Genomic DNA, 23,729 nt, shown 5'->3' with positions numbered 1-23,729 from the left:
AGTAGACCTATATCCAGATCGTAGCATTTTCTCGTCAACAGTGCTAACATTTCATGCATCTCTACACCCTTGTGCCTTCATTCAAAACAAATTGTTTGTTTCTCTGTGACCACATGGTCTGGTTTTAGTATTTGCTTTGGCTGTGTTGCCTGGGTAGAAAGCAAAAAAATCTCTTTAAGACCAGGGTTCCAGCTGAGGCATCACTGAACAGTTCAGCTTTAACTCATGTGCCTCCAAACTCCAGCCCGCAGGACTGATCTATTGCGTGCTGGCGATGGGGCTTTGCCATTTTGCCCCACAGCCACTGTTTATCACTCCTGATCACTGCAGGGACTTGTGTCAAGGAGCCACTTCCCACAGGAAACGGGGGTTCAAAGCATTCTGGGGCCACATGCAGCAGAAGCAGCTCCTTGGCGCAAAGCTCCACGATGATTGGGTGCGATAAACAGTGGCTGCAAGGCGTCGCCATCAATAACCCTGGCATAATAGAGGGCACAGTTTGGAGATCACTTTATCTCAATCGAAGAGCTTCAAAAGAAATGTAAACTCTTCGAGCCCTTAGCCATTCTGACGAACATAACACAGCCACGCACCAAACTTCTTGTAAATTTTCACACACCAGCTAGCTGCCATTGGAAGCCTAACGGGCCTTTGCCTCAACCAGAAAGGCAATACTTACCGTCCTCTTCTTTAGCAGGTGGAATGCTAACCAAAGAGGGTGGTAGGCCATGCCATCCATTTTGACATCAGCACTGGAAAGTTAGTTAAGATGGGGCTGTCATTCTCCAGTCCATCTCCACTACTGCCATTTCCAGTGGTGGGCCAAGCTCTGACATCACTACTGCGTGGGCACTTGCATGTCCCCCCAGCAACAGGGACATTGTGCATTTAGAGAATATTTGACATAGTTAGTTGAAGCAAATTCATGTTCACTTTAGCATACTTTTGTCAGTGTTGGTCAGATTTAGTGAGTGTAATTCAACTGAAGTTTCAAAAATCCTCCATTTTCCTTACAGGAGTATGATAGCTCTATCTCCTTGTGCCATTTTCCAGCTTACAAATCAGGCAGTCAGTCCACCACATCTAGAGAGCTAACCGTTTAGCCTTCGTAGTATGTCACTGTCGACTGCCAGGCCAAAGAAATGTATAGTCCCTTCACCATCTCTCTTTTTTTTTATGATTCCTTGGCTTGATTTGGGTGATAGAACTCCCCTTCCCCGATTCAAGCGCTCCATTAAAATGAATGCCCCACAGGTCACTTTCCAGGAAATGCTGCTACTGAGATGAGATGCTAAGCCGTTGAAGAGTGTAAACAGGCTGGCCATCCCCTCCCACCCCTCCAATAGGAGATTATTGTCTCAGCCTCACTGGATGGATTTCAATGGGCTTTTATTAATAAATAAAAGACAACAAACGAAACACCACTCTGTACATCATGTGGAGGAAATGAGGCTGACTGTGGTGGGACCGCTGTGGTGGCTGCATTGTTTCCAGTCACTCATGCAAACAGGGATTCTGAAAGCGGTTGTACAGTGACAGCCAAGTTGGCTTATGTGAATCAATATCTAGTGAGGTCACACCTCCGGGTGTCTTTGGACAAAGGCTTCTAATCAAATTGAGCTGCATGCTCAAATCAGTTCATTAGGATGTTTTTCACCAGCTTCCCTCCACCGTCTTTCACCTTAGCTGTCGTTGGCTACCATTATATGCTGCCTTTGAGAGGTCTCATTCATCCCGGCAGGCGAGCTGAATATTCATAACAACCCAAGTTAACCAATTCAAAAGCACAAGTTCTCATGCCAGGAGAAAAGATTTCACAGCCATTTGTTGAACAAGATGGATGGATAGATTCATGGACAAGTGCAAGAGGCACCCTGAAGGAGAGGATTACAAAGGAGCAAGAAGTGGCCGCAAAAGTAAGCTGCCATGGAAAAGATGTGCACATTTTCTATTTGGATACCATCGCCCCAGTGGTGTAGCTAGAGGGAGCGCAAAGCACCAAGTTTTGCAAGGAGCCTCACTGCAGCATGCAAGCAGTCCCTTCCCTTCAGAGCCATTCGGGCGGTGGGAGCAAAATGGAGGCAAATGCCAAAGAAGACCCGGAGAAGAGACAAATGCCTCCGTTTTGCTCCCAACACCTGGAATCGCTCCAAAGGGGCCGCTTGTCCACTGCCAAGAGGCTCCTTGCAAAATGTAGGGCTTTGCACTCCCTCTAGCTATGCCACTGCTTCAAACAGAGAAAGCAGATGCACAAATATTTCTGCTCAAAGCAAGCGGTGGTCTTCTCTATGGTTGTCAGCTCTTGTGATGTCACTTCTGGGAGATTTCCAGGTTCTGCTGCTCTCTTTCGAGAGCATCTGCCTGTAGTCTTCAACCGCCATACTCCAAACTCCTGCAGCACACCTGTTCACCTTTTGCATCACACCAGCGTGCCGCAGCACACCGGTTGAAAATAGCTGGAATAGATGGGTACACCATCTGGCCGTGCCATTTGAGAGAATGTTATGTTATGGGAAAGATGGTGAAGAGAATGCTGACCAAGACATCCACTTCTCAGTTACAGATCTCTGTGTTTAGACTGACAGTATTTCCATCTTGGTAATTCACAGATAGACTGATTCATATTGTTGTTGGCAACCTTCAGTCTCGAAAGACTATGGTATTGCGCTCTGATTGGTGGTTCTGGCACAGCGTCTAGTGTGGCTGAAAAGGTGTGGAGAGACAATCCCTTCCACACTGGGAGCAAGTGTAGTGTGTCCCTGGTCTGTCTCCCTGGCTATGGGCTTTCCTTCTTTGCCTCTTAGCCTCAGACTGTTGGCCAAGTGTCTCTTCAAACTGGGAAAGGCCATGCTGCACAGCCTGCCTCCAAGCGGGCCGCTCAGAGGCCAGGGTTTCCCATCTGTTGAGGTCCACTCCTAAGGCCTTCAGATCCCTCTTGCAGATGTCCTTGTATCGCAGCTGTGGTCTACCTGTAGGGCGTTTTCCTTGCACGAGTTCTCCATAGAGGAGATCCTTTGGGATCCGGCCATCATCCATTCTCACGACATGACCGAGCCAACGCAGGCGTCTCTGTTTCAGCAGTGCATACATGCTAGGGATTCCAGCTCGTTCCAGGACTGTGTTGTTTGGAACTTTGTCCTGCCAGGTGATGCCGGGGATGCGTCGGAGGCAGCGCATGTGGAAAGCGTTCAGTTTCCTCTCCTGTTGTGAGCGAAGAGTCCATGACTCGCTGCAGTACAGAAGTGTACTCAGGACGCAAGCTCTGTAGACCTGGATCTTGGTATGTTCTAGCTGAATTCCCTTTTTACACGAGAAGTATATTTTCTGTTCTTGCCTATAACCCCTCCCAAAATGCACTTCCTACCCTTCTGTATTTCCTTTGGGTCTCCACCTTACCACTTCCATCCTCACCACCACCATCCCCACTTCCTCCCTTTTCTTAGCGCCCAATTGTGTCCTTCCCCCACCCCACCCTCCGCTGATGCAGCAGGGCCAAAATGGCTATGGCTGTGTCCTATGGTGGTTGGGATAGCTGTGGAGGTTTCCTCTGGGTGAGGGATCAATTGTCCCCTTACCTGCGGGCAAGCCTGCATGGCATGGGGGAATTCTAGTTGGACCTGCGCTAGCTAAATAGCTGGCAAAAGTGTGTGTGGACCTGCCCCACAAGATCGGGTCTGGGAAGTGGGTTAGGATTCAGTGGCCACTGCTGCTGCCAACCTGGCCTCTTCCGACCTGATCCACCCATTCCCTACCCCTCCCGCCTTTCCTGCTGACTGACCTGCTCTCGCAAGCAGCAGGAGATGCAGCGACGCAGGCGGGAAGGCACAGGCCTTCCCACCAGCATTCCTGCTCGCACGCTGATGGAGCACCTTTTACAACTGGTGCCACCTGCTTTAAGACAGTCAGCACCAGCGTAGGACCCATCACAACTTTGGATGGTAAGTATAAGATTGAATCCCCAGTTGATTCCTTAATGTATTATTTTATGTATATTAAATCAGAAAATGCAAACATTATCCCTGTTCACTTATCTTTTTAAATTGCCTTTCATAGCCACTGTTTCCCCCACAATTTCCCCCTCTCTTGTTCCTTTTGAGGCCTTTCCCTTGTACTCCTTTTCACTCCTCCTTGAGCGATCCCCAAACAACTGGGGAGAATGGAAATGTTTTTGAGATCTTTTCATATCATCTCCCTCAAGTCACTGAATGGGGGCCCCCCATTTGAATTCTGATGAGGCATTTCAGGAAACAGACCTCCCTGCTTTCAACTCAATATTGCACACAATTAAAAATCAATAACACAAATATTGCACAAGTCCAAAAATAAGAACACGGCAAGCCTTGTGCAGCCCTTTCTTGGAAGTTAGCTATGACAATGGTGCCTTTTTCTCTCTTGGAACTCCCTAAGACATAATCCTGAATTCCCAATAGATTTTTTTTTTTTTTGGTCTGAAAAAGGGCACAGCAGTGACTCCATGTCTTTGGTTCATTCTCGAAGCCTGAAAAAGAACAGGGTTTAATCTCCTTTCAGAACACCCTCCCCTTGATAACCCTTCAGGACCAAAGAGAAAATAATGAAGTGTTTGCGGCTCACCTCCTGGGGATTTAAGACATTAGGCTTCGCCATACTCTTGGGACTGAAGCATGGAGAATTCACACCCAACAAAACTCCCTCCCTTCTCTGTTCCATTCATTCCTGGGAAAACAGAAAACAATAACACAAATGCCTCTGTTGCCACAATGCAGTGTTATTAGCACATAGCAGAGGAGTTAAACTGTGGGAAGCCCTGGATACACCAACGTGGTAGAAACCTGGGGGACAATAGCAACACACCTGTTTCCCTAAGAGGTACTTTGCAAGGCGGACCATCTTGCTGACAAAGAGCACGCACTGTTCACTTCAAGACAGGCAATGGCACAAGCATTAACAATGCCCACACTGATACTGACGCATGCTCGGTTCTCATGGGGTACTGAACAGGCCTCTCTCCGGGGTCTCTCCAGTGCCCTCCATCAACTGACTGCTTTCTAGCACAAGCTAAATGTGCTTCTGTAGCTTATTTGTAAAGTACCTGCATTTCAAGTCCCCTGGGGGCTGGGGATAAGAATAGGCCCTCAGTTTGGCTGTACTTGTCGTAAGAGGTGACTAAACAGCCACCGGGTAGATGGGACTCGTCAGCCTGGGAAGGCAGCTCATCTGAGAGAAGGAAAACTCTGACCCCAAACCTCCACTGCCTTGTGGCTACATCCAGTTATGGAAAAGGCTTCAGGAGTAGCTTCAGAATAGCACCCCCGGCAAAATCCGGAGCCGGAGTCCCTGAGGCAGTTCATGGCTGAACACAGTCACGTTCTGGCAACTCCTGCGACGCCGCTGGAACCAACCGTATTGGCCTCTGCCTTTCCATTGGACCATTTCAGCGACATGGAGAGGAAGAATTTGCTGCATGGGTAACAGTCTATCCTCCATATCTACGTTACCCAGGCTTTGCGCACTGGAGAGGACACTCTGTTCCAGAACCACCATTCAGAGCGCGATACCAGAGTCTTCCAAGATTGAAGGATGCCAACCTGCATTTCAGTCCTATGTATTACTCAAAAGTGAGCCTCATTTGACCAGTGGGACTTACTTCTAATAACAGAGTCATAGAGTTGGAAGGGACCACAAAGTCATCTAGTCCAACCCCTGCCTGCAGCAGGAAATCCTCCTAGAGCATCCTCCTAGAAATCCTTCCAGAGCACCAGGACGCAGGTTGTGTCTGTTGTCTTGGGTGCTCCCTGGGGCATTTGGTGGGCCCCTGCGAGATACAGGAAGCTGGACTAGATGGGCCTTTGGCCGGATCCAGCGTTGCTCTTCTTATGTTCTTAGCATGTCCATCAGGTGCCTGTTGAGCCTCTGCTTGAAGAGTGAGGAAGGATCCGCCACCTCCTTCGACAATCTGTTCCACTGCCAAACTGCCCTGACCAGAAGCAACTATACAACGTATGGCAGCCTTAAGCTGCAGTCCTCTGCATTCACTCCTGCAAGCAAGTCCCACTGAATTATGAGGGGCTCACTTCTGACTGGAGAATCAGAGGATTGGGCTAGGTCTCTTTTTAGGTATCCTACAATCCAGATGCAAACCAAAGACAGGCCATACGTACCACTGTGACACTGAAGTCAGCTGCTACCTGAGAGGGTAGTGAGTCAGTCCAGCCAGGTGGGCCTTCTGATGGCTGTGGGCTGTCAGGCAGTGCCTGACTTGGTGAACCTGACAGAGCCTCTGCAGCAGTGTTTAGAGATTCCCAGAACAGGCTTCTTTTCTAGAAAAAGGATTAATATCTTCCTTTTTAGGAAGGTTTTTGGGTCACTAGAATGAGGTTGGTTCTTCTGTGTTGTTTGTGGCTTATGGCAGCAATTTTCAACATTTTCCTCACAACATACTGACCTCGATGGTCTTCTTTATGGTCTTCACTTCTTGTGATGTCACTCCTGGCTTCCAGGAGATGCTTCGGGTTCTGCAGCTGTTTCTAGGGCAACTGTCTGTAGTAACGAATTGTCTGCCCCTCTTCCTCTGCCACTTTTAAGGGGATGACAATTTTAGTGCAATCCTAACTTGTGCAATCCTAACTTTGTGCAGGCCATGAGGCCTGTGCTGTATCCAGCACAAGATTGGGGCCAGAATCAGCTCAGCCGGAGGCAAGGGGAAACTCTTCCCTTTACCCCCAGTAAGCCACCACAGCCCCAATGGGTCTCCTCAAATCTGAGCCACATCAGGAGGTGACACATGTCTGAGGGGAACAGAGCAGCTTAGAGCAACTCTGCACTGCTCAGGGAATGGGGTTGGGATTTGGCATAACTGCCAGGACCCAACCCTGCCTCCCACTCCCCGCCCGCCCAGCCAACCCTGGAACCAGCCACCGCCAACCCTCCCCCCTGAAAACCTCCTCCCCATTCTCCCCAGATCCCCGTGCTGGCCGGCATAAACTCACTGTCCCTGTGACCCACGATGGTGCAGTTAGGACAGCACAAGTCCCTTGCACCAGCCTAACTGCCTCCAGGGTGGTGTGAAAGTGCTTTACGGCACCCCTGGGCTGGTACAAGGGACTTGCACCAGCCTAACTACTAGTTAGGATTGCTTCCTTTGTTACTTCAGACAGTCACCCTGGAAACAGAGCTGCAGAATCCAGGAGAGTTTTTCAACTCTTTTCAACCACTGTGCTTTAAACTCCTGTGGCACACCTGCAGACCTTTTGTGGCACACCAGTGTGCCGCAGCACACTGGCTGAAAATTACTGCTTTATGGATTTGATTTGCTGTTTTACAGAGACGCCTGCGTTGGCTCGGTCATGTCGTGAGAATGGATGATGGCCGGATCCCAAAGGATCTCCTCTATGGAGAACTCGTGCAAGGAAAGCGCCCTACAGGTAGACCACAGCTGCGATACAAGGACATCTGCAAGAGGGATCTGAAGGCCTTAGGAGTGGACCTCAACAAGTGGGAAACCCTGGCCTCTGAGCGGCCCGCTTGGAGGCAGGCTGTGCAACATGGCCTTTCCCAGTTTGAAGAGACACTTGGCCAACAGTCTGAGGCTAAGAGGCAAAGAAGGAAGGCCCATAGCCAGGGAGACAGGCCAGGGACAGACTGCACTTGCTCCCAGTGTGGAAGGGATTGTCACTCCCGAATCGGCCTTTTCAGCCACACTAGACGCTGTTCCAGAACCATCTTTCAGAGCGCGATACCATAGTCTTTCGAGACTGAAGGTTGCCAACTAGTACTAGTGTTTAATTGGATGTTATAGATTCTATGGTGTTTGTTACTGCTTACTGGAATATTATTAAAAGTATTTTAAGCCACTCTGGAAGGCCATTTCAGAATGAGCAGATAAAACATCAAATAAATAAAGCAATTCTCGAATCCTAAAAAGCATAGCTGGCATTTACTTGCTGAGTGAAACAGAATAGTTTTTAAAAGTATCCATTTCCACAGCAACAAGGAAAAAAAAGTAGGAAGATGCACTTTTAAGATTTGTTGCTGAACAGTAAACTCCACAACCTGGATAGAAAATTCAGTGCTACAAGATGACACACTGGGAAAAAATCAGACGAAATTAGTATGCCCCTGCTTGCGGCTGAACCACTATCCCATAACTGGCATTTTGCTTGTGTAGTGATTCCATTGGTGTTTTGCATTACATGGCAAAACCCTGGGTTCCTCTTCTAAGAAAAGGGCTGCTTAATGTGCCAGATGGCACATCTGGAGAAAAGAACGCGCAGCCTCAAATGATAAAAATGATAAGTGATGTCCTGGCCGGGTTCCTAAAAGATGACACTCCTCACAGTGTTTCTACTGGGGAAAAACAGAAATTCTAATGACAGGCATCATGCAGCCAGCTGACCACTTGGAAGACCTATTTAAGTGTGCCCCTTCCCCACACACACGCATCAGGGGTTTGCCATAAAAACTGGAAAACAGAACTCAGGCAGACTAAACAAAGTGGGCCCCTGCATGACTTCTGTTCAAGGGCCCCCCACAAATACCAAAATCCACAGATAGTTAAAACCACAGGTGCCAGCACAGTGCTGCAATAACTGACCTGGGGCCACAAGAGGCCTTCCAGCCTCATCAAAAGGCCTCCTGGATGTGACCGGAAGTCACTTCTGGTTGCAACCAGAATTAGCAATACCAGTAGAGCAACACTCCCCCAACTGAACCCATCAGACCAGGAGGACACCATGATCGATCATGATGATGGTGACAAAAGCTGCTGCCAAGGCCAGCAGGACCAACAGCAACACACAAACCTGGACCAACAGACACCAAGGGACATTTCCAGACATTACCATTGTGGAATCCAAGTTGTGACAGATTTGACCGATTTATCTGCTAAGTACTTCACCAACATGTCATAGTGGACCATTGTATGTTCCTCCTGACCAGTCAGGGGGGCCAGGGGGGTTGGATGGTTCTCTGTAGGTGCAATGGGGGGAAAAGAAGATTCTTTGTTGCCATCACTGCCATGGAATAGGCTCTACAATGAGCTGAAACCCATGTTCGGTTGGACTTTGCATGAGTTTTCCACCACCATCACTGGAGACATCTATTTTGCTGCTTCATCATTCACAGCTACTGAGCAAACCAAGGACGCGCTCTGAATTTGTGACACGGCAGAGATCACTCGGGAGTAATCTGATCCACTGTCCTGGCCATTTCCCCATTCCAGAGGTCAATCAGATGAGTCAGCAGCCTTGGCAGATGGAAAATCCCCGAGCCTTCAGGAAACCCTTAGCATCCACTAGGCTCCAGGGGTGGACCATCCATTGTGGTTCCCGGCCTCTGTGAAGGTAAGAAGTCACAAGCCTAAACCTTCTTAGGAAGTGATCTGTCCTGGACTAGGGAGTGATCTTAATCTCCTCCATAGCCAGATCCCAACACCCCTTGCTCAGCTGTAAACACCAGTTCCAGCACATGTCCCGCCTCATGTGTTGGGGCCAAGATCTTCTGGGACAGGCCCATGGTTGTCATGGCAGTCATGAAAACCTGAGCCGCACCTGTCACAGGGGCCTCCATGTGAACACTGCAGTCCCCGGCACCAGTAGGCGGGGAGATGCCACTGCCACGCCCGAGATCAACCCAGTCAAGGAATGAAGTCAAGGCTTATCTGCATAGCCTGATCTTAGTTTCTTGTTTACACTGAACAGTGACTGAATGCTGGGAATGGAACTATACATGGACTGCAACTTTATTCACATGGACTTAAACAGAAGGTCAATTATTTTTTAAAAAGAGGCATTACATGCAGTTGCTGAAAAACCAAAAGAAAGTCTTGGGAAGGTCAAAAAGTAGATGGCTCACTGTTTGACAAGCATCTTGAAGCTGGTCCCCACACCATTGTCCACATCCTTTGCCCAATCATGCACACATCCTTGAGAAATGAGTGTCCTCGACATGACCCACATTGCCAGCCGGTGAAGTTCTCTGGCATTCCCCAACATCACGAGGAAAATTGGATCAGGTAGTTTGAAAAGAAAAATATCTGGTCACCAGGACTTTGCTGCCACATAAACAAAGGCAAACTAAACAACACAAACCACGTGGAACAAAAAAATTTTTAAGCCAAACCACTTTAAAACCCAGAGACATTTCCAATCATGACACTCCTTGAAACTCAGGAAGGCAAAGCCCCCAACAGGGTGAAAACACCCCCAAACTTCCCTCCCCACCTCCTACTCCTGATCTAGGTTCCCTCGTGATTTCCCTTTTTTTCAAAAAGCTGTGGTGTCTGTAGGAGTATGAAACAACTTTGGTATAACCACCAGAAGGAATTTTCTTGTGGCAAAGGAAAGAGCCATGTGCTTCACCACTCTCCAGGAACCAAGACTTGCTTCAGCAATCAGAAACTGTTTTCAAGCAGCTGCACACACCAGGCAGTTAGTTCTTTGTATCATCGAATGAGGTAGGCACAGTATGGTTTTCTAGGGGCCAGCTGGAGTTTTCCCATTGCCTGAAGAAGTGCACTGAATGCTACCCTCCTTCAGCAGTTGCCCCTTCCCTTCCCTCTCCTATAGCAACCTGCAGGGCACCCACCTTATCCCATAAGGAGGGAGCTTCATAAGAACATAAGAATAGCCCCGCTGGATCAGGCCATAGGCCCATCTAGACTAGTCCAGCTTCCTGTATCTCACAGTGGCCCCCTAAATGCCCCAGGGAGCACACAAGACAGCAAGAGACCTGCATCCTGGTGCCTTCCTTCACATCAAAGGAGTTGGATGAGCTCATGGGGTTGCCCTGGGTGGTCTTCTGGCTTGGTTATGTGAGAGGAAGAAGGCTTACCACAAGTGAACAGACAACAGCAGGCTTATTGAGGACTTATTGAGGCTTATTGAATGCAGTTTGGGGCCTGGTTGGATCTTATCTCCCCAAAATCTCTTGGCTATCCCGTCGGCACACCCTCCCAGGCAACTGCTTCTCATTGGGCAAATCCAGGTTCAACCATCTGCCTGTGTTTTGATGTGCCAATAGGCAGGGCTTCCCATGTGAGGATGCAACCATTGCATGCCTGCTTTCCAAGGAATGCTCCAACACATTCCCTTCTCTGTGCTTTGGGTGAGTTCCCCCAGGGTTGGTGTGTGCTCTCATGGAGGTTTCTGGGCTTTTGGCCATTGCGCAAGACAATGGGGTTGGATCCCAGGCAGGTGAAGAATGGGGAAGCCCTCACCTGTTTCCTTCTCCTCAGTTCTCCCCTCCACCTGGCCCTTTCTAGCTGAGCCCATTTGGTCTCTATCAGACTCAGCTGATGACCTGCTGTTGGGGGGGGGGGATTCCTTGGCCCACTTGCAGCCAGTTGACTTTCCAGAGTTACTGAATGGGGTGGAGCCAAGTAAACTTGCTCTTGGATTAGGGGTCCCGATGTGGGGGCTGCACCAAGAATCCCTCTGCCTCCTCACAGACATGCATATCATGTGGGGGACAACGACAATCTGTGAAGGCCATATTTGTGCTAATATTTCATATTTGCACCTTTAAAGGCAAGTCCAAAGATTAGAATATTTATTGCTGGACAAAGAATTTAGCTGCTGAATCAACTTTTCAGGATAACAGTCACTACTCACAACTTTTGCAAATGGTATGCAGTTTTACACACACACACACACACACACACACACACACACACACAATCCATTTGCACTGCAGCAAAACAAAACAAGAAGGCAGAAAAAGACAGGTTGCCAACTCGTCGTTATAGTTCTTCAAATGGTCCTCTGACCATACAGGAGTCCGATGAAGACTCTCAGCTCCCAGCAGTTGTGTAGTATGGGTGGGGCAGAACAGGTACCTGCGACTTGGACAGAAGCACTGATCAGCCCTCAACAGATTATAGCTGCTAAAATTAAATGTTTTCTTCTCAGCACAGGATCATTAGGCAGGTTTTTAATTGCATACTACATAATTCGGCACGTAGTACAAGAAACCCAGGTACCCGCTTGCTCAGAGGCTTAGTGAGGGCAGCAGACCAAATAGAGTTGCACCCCTGCAACTTTTTATGGGCTCTGTGCCTGCTGCCTAATAAACAAAGCATGTTTTGACATTCGGGGGCATCCTGGGGGAGATCTCGTGAGGCTGTCCAGCCTTGCGAGATCTCCCTTGCCCTACGTGCCCCATCCTCAAGCAGACAATAAGCAGTGCCGTAGTTCGTTGTCTGCTTGAGGATGGGGCACACTGGGCATGGGAGGTCTTGCGAGGCTGGCCAGCCTTGGAGAGCTCCCTTGCCCAGCATGGGCAAAAGTGAAGCATCTTTGCTCATTGCCTGCTGGAGTGAGCGGCAGCACAGCTGCCCGGAGAGGGTGAGCGGGAGGAATGCACCCCACTCAGGGGCTGCCAACATACGGGGGCCACATATTGGACCACCCTGAGGGAGAGAGGGAGAGGATATATTTAGGAGGGCAAGACACACAAACAAACAATGGTTGCATTTTTTAGCAAACAAGTAACAGCTGCAGGTTGGAGAGTAACAAAATGATTTGTCTAAAAATCACAGTAACTGCAGCAAACTAGAAATATGTATATTTGTATCTAGGAGTTACCTGCTCACTTGAGGGAAGACTTCAACTATAAACGGGACCTGGCTTGCCATTGTATTTGTATTCATTGTTGGGTTCCTAACCTGCCTAACTTGTTGAGTTAGCGTCCTCGTAATAACAAATTCCAAACCTTTTCCACCCATTGATTTTTGGCAATTAAGATTTTTGGTTATTTTTACAACCTCGCAATACAAAGCTTGGCAGCTGTATAAAGATTTCGCAGAAGTAATCTATGACGGTACCCGGGTTAATTGTAAACACATGAAAGGGGGACAACACGAGGTCGTATCTGTTGCCGGAAAGCAGCGAAGTCAGTTTCAAAATTGCTAAACATCAGGGCATAATAATAATAATAATAATAATAATAATAATAATAATAATAAAGGTATTTCTATATCACCTTTCTTGGTCCTCAGATTTCTCCTTAGACTTTATTCAAGGCGGTTTACATAGGCAGGCAATTTTTAAATCCCCGTAGGGATTTTTACAATCTGAAAGAAGGTTCTATCTTTCAAGAAACCACAACATTCAGATGTTTCTTTCTGATCTGGCCACACATTCTGGCCTCCATCCTCCCACGCTCAGAGCAGATGGAATAGCTCGGCTCAGCTTGTCAGCTGCTTCAAGGTCGCACGGTGCCGGTGGCCTCGAACTGGCGACCTGCGGATGTTATCTTCAGGCAAATGGAGGCTCAACCCTCTAGACCAGACCTCCTGCCCACAAAGATGGACATTCCCCACAAAGATGGAAAAAGGAACCTATTGGTCACACCCCTTCCAACACAGCTGACTATAATTTGAATAAATTAAAATAAAGCTCAAGTGGAACTATATGCCACCTACTATGGACCTTACAGAGAGCTTCCTTGACTACAGGTCTGAAACAGACTCCGAACTGGAGATGAAAAGAATAAACTATTCTTTATTAAATTATAACTTTATTAACTCTATTAACTCCAGAATAAACTGGAGCCAAAATAATTCATTTTTTACAATCCAAAATTGGAGATTCTCTGGGTTAGGTTCATTCATCACTAAAGTTGTGGGGCGATCAGGAATAGTTAGAAATGTTCGTTTGCTTTCTCTATAAGGTTTTAAGCTTCCTATATATCAATTAATCTAAACATGACAAATCCTTGGAGGAGCTGCATGGCATTCCTTAGGTTTTAAGACCCCTAAAACTTTTAAAACATTGCTATTTATCACCTTTGAATAGTTTACATGTTATTATTATGTCTCTTCTTTCTGTTTGTTCCTTTTCTAGCTACTATCCTTCCTTTCCAAACACTGGCCATTGGCCACAGCTCCTCATTAGGGCTACAATCCTATACATCTTATACATGTTTTATTGGTAGTAGATTCTATGATCTTTGTTTTTCCAAATCTACTACTCTTTAAATGAACCCCTCCCATTCTACCCTGATGCCTGGAACTCCCTTCAGTTCATTCATGATTGGTTTATTTGTGAACCAGCAATGCTGAAGGGGTGAATGAACAAACAAATGGTGAGTGAATAAATAAATAAATAATACATAAATAAATAAATGAGAATATGAATGGATCAAAGTCATCGTCTTACCAAAGGTAAGTACTCTTATAATGAAATCCTATGCATGTCTGTTTCAAAGTAAATCTAATTTTCTCCAGTGGGACTTGCTCTCTGGAAAGTGTGTATAGAATTGCAGCCTTAGTTCCAGTGATTTCAATGGCATAGGTTTAAACAGTTGCTTAAATCTCCTACTGAACTCAAAAGAGACTTACAAATTATTACTTTTGGCTGGATTCTGCCCATTTTTTCCCTGGTATTTATATTTTGTATCAATGATTTAAGTGATTTTTATTCTAGTACAGATTTGTCTTCTGTCACACAGCATTTTGTGAGTTAATTTTGCATTTGGACATGATTGAGCTTTTCTACTCTTATTTTCCCTTTTTCCCTGTTTGGAACCTTAGGATTTCTAGTTAAGCTATTGTGGAGGCTGTGAAACAGGTGCTCACTCCACAGAGGGCCTTATTCTGTAGTTCCCACTGGAGTCTGTGGCCTTCTGAACTCCCCTTTGCTACCTCCTTCCCCCTCAATAATTTTTTATGAATGATAGCTTTTCAACACCCTGGGAACAGCTTGTTGGGAAAAAACCCTCTTCACAGGGTGCAATCAAATCCTACACATTTCATCAAGGGGATCTTATGAAAGGAGTAATACTGTGCGCTTACAGGTATGACGTCTTCTTGGGGCTCTTTGCCTTCCCCGCCTCTCCTTTTATCAGCCACTCTTAAATATGTTCTTTTTATTATTAATTTCAGTTGGCTGGCTGGCTCGCTCTTTCTCGGCATGTGTTTCTCAATTAAACTCTTGTTTGTTTAAAAACTTGGGGCTTGTTTAGGGGATCCCCTGGGGAGAGTCCAGGAATAGGTGGCAAAATAGAGAGGCCAGGATTGAGAGGGTTGCATTGACAAGAGTGTTCTTCCACCAGCAAAGGGCACTGACACCTCTTAGGGGAAGTCTGGAATGCTTTGAGGAGCACTGAGAAGAGAGTTTGCTGGAATTTGCACTTCAGCTGATTGGTCCCTGGCTGTCTTCATCTCTCTTGGGTGCATCAGACATTGATATTCCCTTTGTTTTCAGTTTGCATTTTAAAAAAATCAGTTTGCATGTTAGTAGTTTAATTCTAAAACGTACACAGCTCAAACCACAATGAACAGCAGGGTGGAGTATTCATTTCCATGAGGAATGGCCAATTTCTGGTTTTTTTTGGGGGGGGGGGAACTATATATCAGGAGCTAGATGTGCATTTGTGTCAGTTAGCAATCTATCTCCACCCCTGCCCTCACCACATGAATGGTCAGTCTCCCTAATAAAGCTGGTACCATTCAGCAACAAGTGTTTCATGATTATAGGATTATACCCCAAAATATTTTATCATGACATAAATTACACAGGCCTACAAATCCAAGGGGTCAGAAAAGTTTTTCCCAAACTTTATGGTGGTTTGATATGAATTTGGGGTGCTGATTCAAAAAAAGGCATCTGTTTTGCCCTATCACGTCTAGTTTTGGAGATATAGTACAGCCTCATTAGTGAATGGTTCAAGCAGCTTCCTCATGAGGAAGCCAGAGTGTTGGCTTTTTTTAATGTTACAGTGGTACATATTGTGTCAGAATGACCACATTAAATTAGAAATTATTTCTGACAGCCAGACAATCATTCAGTGATATTTTCAGGAACTTCTGAAATGTTTTAATGTACCCACATCCAGTTTTGGTTTTGCTTTGCTTTAAAAAAAGGGAGGGGAAATTGTACAATAATGCATTAATGAAGTTTATAGAATTATTTTGTATTAGTGAGAGTGTATCATTTTAAAACATTCATCTAGGTACAAAACATATAAAAGCCCACAGCAATTCAAGCCCTACTATAATGCAAAACATACAATTAGCTAATGGTTTCTATATTCAACTTAAACAAAAAGCTCTGCTAAAATTTGCCCTTCCATTATCATGAAATCCAACCCAATTTGCTTTGAAAGAAAAAGGGGAGGGGGACTCATCTTATTTACTGCCCTTGAAAGCAGTAAGATGGTCAGAAGCCTCAATCTGACTACATACTTGGTCTCTTCAAATTCAGTAAGGCTTCCTTTTTAAAAATGCATTATATTAATCCTCTAGAACAGTGTTTCTCAAACTGTGGGTCGGGACCCATTGGGTGGGTCCCCATTCATTTCAATATTTTTAATATATTAGACTTGCTGTTACCATAGTATGTGACTGCATTTGGGGAAATGTTACAGACCTGTACTTTTAACAGGCTACCATGTATATTATTTTAACAATGATAGTCAATGGAACTTACTCTTAGGTAAGTGTGGGTAGGATTGTTAAAAATGTTCCTGCCTGATGACATCACTTCCGGTGGGTCCTGACAGATTCTCATTCTAAAAGGTGGGTCCCTGTGCTAAATGTGTGAGAACCATTGCTCTAGAATGCAAAATGAGCCCCTTAGAAAACAGAAAAACGGCTGGTGTGGAACCAAAGGAGTGCCTTTCGTACCAAGGATTACGCTAGCAATTTTTCAAGTTTCTCTTCTCAGGGCACAGTGATCTGTATTGTCTTTCCTAAGGTCCTCACCTCTTGTGGGTATCACTTCTGGCTTCCTGGAGACTCTCGAGTTCTGCAGCTCTGTTTCTAGGGCAACTTCTCTGTATCTCTCTTCTTCCATCAGCAAGCCAGTAGAGGAAAAGGGACTGACAATTCCTACCACATACAGTTGCCCTAGAAACAGAGTTGCAGAACCTAGAAGGGGTTTTGCATTTTCAAAAAAAGTCACCAGGGTACATAAGAACAGCCCCACTGGATCAGGCCATAGGCCCATCTAGTCCAGCTTCCTGTATCTCACAGTGGCCCACCAAATGCCCCAGGGAGCACACCAGATAACAAGAGACCTGCATCCTGGTGTCCTCCCTTGCATCTGGCATTCTGACATAACCCATTTCTAAAATCAGGAGGTTGCGCATACGCATCATGGCTTGTACCCCATAATAGATTTTTCCTCCAGAAACTTGTCCAATCCCCCTTTAAAGGCATCCAGGCCAGACGTCATCACCACATCCTGTGGCAAGGAGTTCCACAGACCAACCACACGCTGAGTAAAGAAATATTTTCTCTTGTCTGTTCTAACTCTCCCAACACTCAATTTTAGTGGATGTCCCCTGGTTCTGGTATTATGTGAGAGTGTAAAGAGCATCTCCCTATCCACTCTGTCCATCCCCTGCATAATTTTGTATGTCTCAATCATGTCCCCCCTCAGGCGTCTCTTTTCTAGACTGAAGAGGCCCAGACGCCGTAGCCTTTCCTCATAAGGAAGGTGCCCCAGCCCAGCAATCATCTTAGTCGCTCTCTTTTGCACCTTTCCATTTCCAGTATGTCTTTTTTGAGATGCGGCGACCAGAACTGGACACAATACTCCAGGTGTGGCCTCATCATCAATTTGTACAACGGCATTATAATATTAGCCGCACATTTTGGTGGGTACACCCTGTCAGTGTATTATTAGTCGTTTCATATTTACAGATATGCATTTGTGTGTGACCATCCATCTCTCCTGTTAGGCTCTTCGATTCAGGCACCAATACAAAGAGGAAAAGAAATTTTTTTTTCCTTTTCTTACATTTTTTAGGTTTTACTTAATACACAGAATTTAAACTTTCATTCTGAATCGCCAGATTCTTTGCATTTTTGTTTCAGCAAAAGGCTTGTGAATTTGTCATAAACTGTTTATAAAACATATTCATTTCCGTTTCAAATTCTGTCCCAAAATTTTATCAAAAAATCGATTATCAAAAAATCCATTTTTAAATGTCTAATGTGGCTTGCATAATCTAAAATTCCACATGCATCTATAATACTGAATATTGTCTGTTTTTCAGTATTAGTTATCTCTTATTTTCTCTGACCAAGGTTAAACTTGACGCAACTTTAAACATGTCAGTGGCCCTAGTATGTTTACTTATTTTATTTTTTTTATTAAATGAATAGCATTCATGGGGGATGGAGTCTGATCCAGGCCTATGGCAGGAGAGGTAAACAGATTTAAGCCTCAACATGATACCAATTTGGATTGGTTTGAACATTGTGCCTTGGACAAAAAGCTTTCAGTTTCTTTTTTTCCCCAGAGCAAATTGTATACATATTGTGGGGAATTTAGATTGGGACCACAACAGGAGGTGAACTTACTTTGCTCTTTGCCAAGTATTCTAAAATAAAAATATGAATATGTTTCTTCTGTATATTTTTAAGACGACACAATCCTTTTCTAGTTTATTGCTGCAAGAAGGTGGGAAATCTGTGTTGGAAAAAAGGGTTTGTTTGGATAATTGGCAAATTAAGGTAAGCGCAATTTTATCCCTTGAAAAATAGAACTGCAGTGGCATAGAATAACTGCATCTCAAATAAGACTCTTTTCGGAGACACAGATAAGCCCACCCACCCTTTGACAATCAAAGCGCATGTGTGCACACTCATGCATTTGTACATGAATATGAATGTGTATGTATATTTTACTTACACACACACAAGGCAAATGGTTTGGGGCATGGGGAATTAATTGGCCACCATCTCTCTCCCACCCTTCTCATTCATGACACATCCCACAGTGGCAGAATTCAACAACAATACAGAATGGTACCCAAAATAGAGAGGGATAGCCTTCCATTCTTCTGCCTCTCTTGAATTAATTAACTGGAAATGAGTTTTGTCAATGTTTTGGAAAGGAAAGGGGGGCATTTGAAAAGAAACTGCTAGAATTAATCACAGTGAGAAACCACCTCTTAAGTCCTCCAGAGTTCAGAAAAAGCCCATGAGAAGCGAAAAAATAATAAAAGGGGAAGTGGGTTGATTTACTAAGGGAACAAATAAAATTCAAACAAACATCAGTTCTCTAGAAAGAGAGACAAGCCCTCAGGCAGACAAACCTCACACCTGCTACAACAGAAGTTTCAACATCATTTATAATTCATTTTGTAAAAAGTAAATTACAGAAAAATAGAAGTAATATCAATTGAATGATATTCAACTGAATAACATACAGATTTTCTTAACCATGTATTTGTATCACGTTCGCAGTGAAATATCCTTTCTTTATACAGGAGGTGAGAATCTTCTATACTTTAAATGTTTAAAGATTTGGCATCTTTCGGACAGATCTTAAAATTAGTCTCTGATCTTGCCTCTCAACTTTCAATCCCATGCTTTCAAGGACAGAATTATCAGCCAGCCCACACTGCTCCATTTGTGCAATAAGTTCTTGGTTTCTTTCATTGAGTTCTGTGAGATTGTGGATTGTGTACACTGCCCACTGACTTATAACTGTTGAAAAGAGTTAAGGAATCCCTCTCATGAAAAATCAAAATGAACATAGATTACATGACGGACAGATGCTACAACATTGCATTTCAGAGATTTCTACAGATGGATTGATTCAGAAACTTCATTTACATCAGTTAACTTTAACCAAACACAATCTGTGTTAAAGGAAGCAAAAAATAAAGGTACGAGAAAATCGGCAGTTTTTGACACTGTACTAAAACAAGTGTATTACAACTTCTACTGGAAAAACAAAACAGAAGTCCACCTGAGCATGTGAATAACTATAGTCAACATCAAATATTTCACAATAAAAATGGCGTTAGAAAATAGAAGCACTTCCATTGTTCTTTAATGACCAATTTCAATGTGAAGATTACACTTGAGAACCTACATTTAAAGTATGAACGTAGGAATGTGGTTACTTACCTAAAAAAAAACCACATCTGGATCATGACATCTCCTTTCATTTTCTAATTTTTTTTCCAATGTTAGCAGATAATTACACATAATATACTATCACAACAGGTTGTATCTATGCATTGTTTAGTGATCCCTGATAGAAGGTGTTTACGTAATAGATAAATTATATGTATTATTTTAAAATCACCAGGACTATAGGACTATTGTGTTCTTTCTATTGAGAAGGTAGCCTTCAACAACCCCATTCCTCTTTCAAGGTGGTCCCCCTTTAAGCAAAATTCAAGGCAAACATTATATTCAGGATTTGTAGTTTATTAATGATGATGTTCTGTGCCTTCTATGCAAACTTAGTGTTCCAATACTGCAGTTGAGGTGTTATGTCATGAAATGTAATTACTCACAATACACCTACAGAGGAGACAGGGAATTCTGACTCACACCAGGGAAAAGCAGAGGGCCTCCAGGGCACCAGTTATTCACTACATGTAGCTTCACATCCAGGAGAAAGCTATGCATAATTTAGCCACATCCTTCATATTTTCCTGCTAAGTTTCATATGGCCATCTGCCTGGAGGGGACGAAAGGAGTCCTGCAGATTTGGGGTGAGGCATAAACACCAGCCAAAGCTGTAAGGCCCATGGAAATGCGTGGGGGAGATATCAGTCAACAGAGATCACTGTTCAATTTTGCCTGGGACGATCAACAAACAAAAACCTTGTCAACTTAGTTCAAAATTATACCTTTGCAAGTACCGGACTTTGTGTTTATATTGTGCAATTCCCCCAAACAAGTCCAGCCAAAATGTATGTGCATCATTGAAACATAAGCTATTTTTGATCAGAGTTTATTCCGGGGTTAGATTATTTTTAATTTTAAAAAAATCAGACTGCTAAATGGATTGTTTCCAATTTAGCAAATTGCATATTTAGCAAATCATATTATTATTATAATCCCTTCATACGAGGATCATAAATTCAGTTTTAACTTCTGAAAGACTGTTTTCCTTCATGAAAGCAACTACTGCAGAAAATATATCTTTGCCAGGCATTATGCAGCATAGTAGTCCATGTACTTATGGGTTGATAACAGTGGCCAGGGATTGAAAGGTCACCACCACTGTCATACACAGAGGCACCTGGGAGACTTTTTATTACTTCTTATGTTCTACTTAGCAATGACCTGATCTTTTTAACATTCTCAGAGTCAGAAGTTCAATTATAAATAATTTTTACTCTACCTACCAATCAAAGAACATGAACATTTACTTTTCATCTCACAGGGAACATTTATCTGCCCAGCAAATACTTCAAACACTAACATAGAGCAGGGCAGAACAGCAATATGATAAAGGAGAAGGGGCAAGCAAACAGAAAAAGAGCACTGGACAGAAGCACCACTTTTCCAGTGCTCCTTCCAAACAGTACCTGTTATGGTTGCAGGTTGTGAGAGTGGCGCTATTTTGGGCTATGGTTTTGTGTTTTTTTTTGGAGGGGGCTGGGAATTGGTTAGTAAAAAAGGCAAAATGTGGCCAATGTAAACAGTTCAATTTATTTACTTAAAATTATTTTTACATTTCTTCTCTGCCTTTCATTTGATAGTCCCAAAGCAACTGAGAATATAAAAGCAAAAAACCTAATTTACAATAAGTTTACACTGAGATGCACGACCCTGTAGTCAGAATGAAGCAACACTAAATCAAAACATTCTTATGCTTCCTGCAAGCCACTTTCAGTCTGCACTTTTGTTCAGGCTTTGAAAGTGCATATACTAAAATTGGAATGATACAGAGAAGGTTAGCAAGGCCCTGGGCAAGGATGACACGCAAATTTGTTTAGGTAATTATCTACGTAATAAATGGAATAATTTGATTTAAAATGGCCTTTTTCCTTTGTGATTAAATTGCTCCTTGAAATCAATTCAGCCTACTTATTTCCTTGAGGAAAAAAAATGAGTAATCATGGCTGCAGTAGCATAATAATAATAATAACAACAACTTTATTTTTACCCCGCCTTTCTCCCCGAAGGGACTCAAGGAGGCTTACGACAGGTTAAAACAGATTAAAAACAGATAAAAGCATATTAACACATATCATAAAAACAGTAGTCAGATAAAAAGTAGTAAAAAGGTAAAAAGAGCATAGAGCAGCAAGTCATAAAAGCATCAGGCCTGTAAAAAATTGTAGCATAGCTACAAGGGGAGGGCGAAGTAAGTATTGCAGGCACTACTATGCACTGTGTAAGTAGCCCCTCTCACTTGTTGCCAGAGCCATTTTCTGCTCCACTGATGAGTGGGAGGGGCCTCTTAAAGACAGCAAGTGGATGTTGCATGCCTTTGGCATTAACAAAGGACACAGAGCTGCTTAACCCAAGACTGTTCTACCTTGGCAGCGCCTTACTCCACAATAAGACTGGAAAGGAAAATTCTGAAGATTTGCACAAGAGGCACAGATATCATTCATAAGAGGGTTAATTAAATTTGCCAAAACAATCCATTTGGCACAAGATAAAAAACAATGAGATATTCAGGGTGGGAGGAAAGTGTCACCTGCTTCAATTATTTTATTTATCTCCAGAAAATGTGGTCAGCCTCTGCTGTGCCAGCCTGCATGCAAAGTATTTCCTGCACCAACAGAAGGACTCTGGTTTTCCTTAATATTTCTCCCACACAAGCACCTTGTGCAAACAGGTCTGTTGTGAGAGCGCAAAAGGCTCTCTGCACACGGAAGGACACCTTTGCCAAAGAGACCAGGGAGGGTGTACAACAAAACACAAGAACAGAGAAGAAAAAAATACAGTGTGTGGTATCTCAAATGTATGCATGATTGAATAATCTGTCTGTGTCAATCATGGTCACCGGGCAAGCAGGATATTAGGTTGATTTGAGCATGACTGTCAAATAAAAAAATACTGGCTTTTAAAAAAGTCACATAATGTTGCTACCTTTTAACTGAAAAGTTAGAGAGTTGAACTGTTTGCCATATCAGTGGGGCAGCCAAGTCACAGCCCAATCCTATCCACACTTTCCTGAAAGTAAGCCCCAATGACTCTAATGACTCTTCTGAGTAGTCACGCATAGGATTGGGCTGTCAAACATCACAGGGCTAACTTGCACCCACAACATACCACATGGTATACTTGTTAATTTATTATTTTTTAAACAAGGAGTTGGGGCAGCACTTTCTATTTTCAGAGCAAGTGTAAGAAATGTAACGAATTGTGTCACTTTATTGCTACAAAACCAGTCCCTGTGAACAGGCAGAGTTGCGAGTGGGCTTGTGATCAGGACTGTTTTCCAAGTTTCTGCGGTCATGCAAATGAGGTAAGCCGCGTGTCTGCCTCAATGTGGAAGTGCCAATTCTCATCATTGGTGCCTCCTTATGATCAAGGTGACTCTTGGACTTTCAGAGGCAATAAGTAGGGGCCATCAGCTGCATGAACTTGGTCTCTAATTAGGATACAGGGGAACTGGGCACTAGAACACCTTGAAAGTATTTGCAAGCTCCAACATTCAGAATTAAAATATTGTTGTATAGAAAATGCAGCGATTTGAGTACACTGATTGAGCATGCTTGAATACTACAAGCGCTAAAAATGAGACAAAAGGAGAGATGAAATAAGTGCTGCGTCACATGGTTCTGTGCATCCATTGTACTTCTCTTTTTCACGCAGCCAGTATACTGCCAGCTGGAGAAAAGGATTTCGGTGTTGTAGTTTGCTCCCAGCTTTCTCCTTTTCTAATGTAACTCTTCCAATTCAGAGTCATGAATATGTATGATTATCCTTCTTAACATGCGAAGTGAGAGCCTGAGACTTCTGGATAGTTGGATGTAGACCTATACAGATTTAAGTGTCGCAGGAGATTAAAGCAAGTTCCCAGTTAATATTCACATTA

The 23,729-nt window shown here is 44.1% G+C and overlaps 1 protein-coding gene and 1 pseudogene across 4 annotated transcripts in view; one reads left to right on the top strand and one right to left on the bottom strand.

The window, feature by feature from the left end:
* Positions 1-19,029: 19,029 nt before the first annotated feature.
* The window catches only part of ATXN10 (ataxin 10), a 69,142-nt gene continuing 64,442 nt past the window's right edge, over positions 19,030-23,729 (bottom strand). For 2 of the 4 annotated variants that reach the window (XM_066632652.1, XM_066632655.1), the window contains one exon: positions 19,031-19,417. In XM_066632652.1, coding sequence (XP_066488749.1) covers positions 19,227-19,417 — 191 coding nt within the window. In that variant the 3' untranslated portion in view covers positions 19,031-19,226. Of the gene's footprint in view, positions 19,418-23,729 lie in introns of all 4 variants that reach the window. The other 2 variants (XM_066632653.1, XR_010794679.1) reach the window with 2 other exon arrangements.
* Positions 21,573-21,686, top strand: LOC136656464 (U6 spliceosomal RNA; annotated as a pseudogene).

The sequence above is a fragment of the Tiliqua scincoides genome, chromosome 6, assembly GCF_035046505.1.
Source record: "Tiliqua scincoides isolate rTilSci1 chromosome 6, rTilSci1.hap2, whole genome shotgun sequence".
In the NCBI taxonomy this organism is placed as follows: Eukaryota; Metazoa; Chordata; class Lepidosauria; order Squamata; family Scincidae; genus Tiliqua; species Tiliqua scincoides.
The sequence above is the reverse complement of the archived record's forward strand: the minus strand, read 5'-3'. Positions and strand labels throughout refer to the sequence as shown.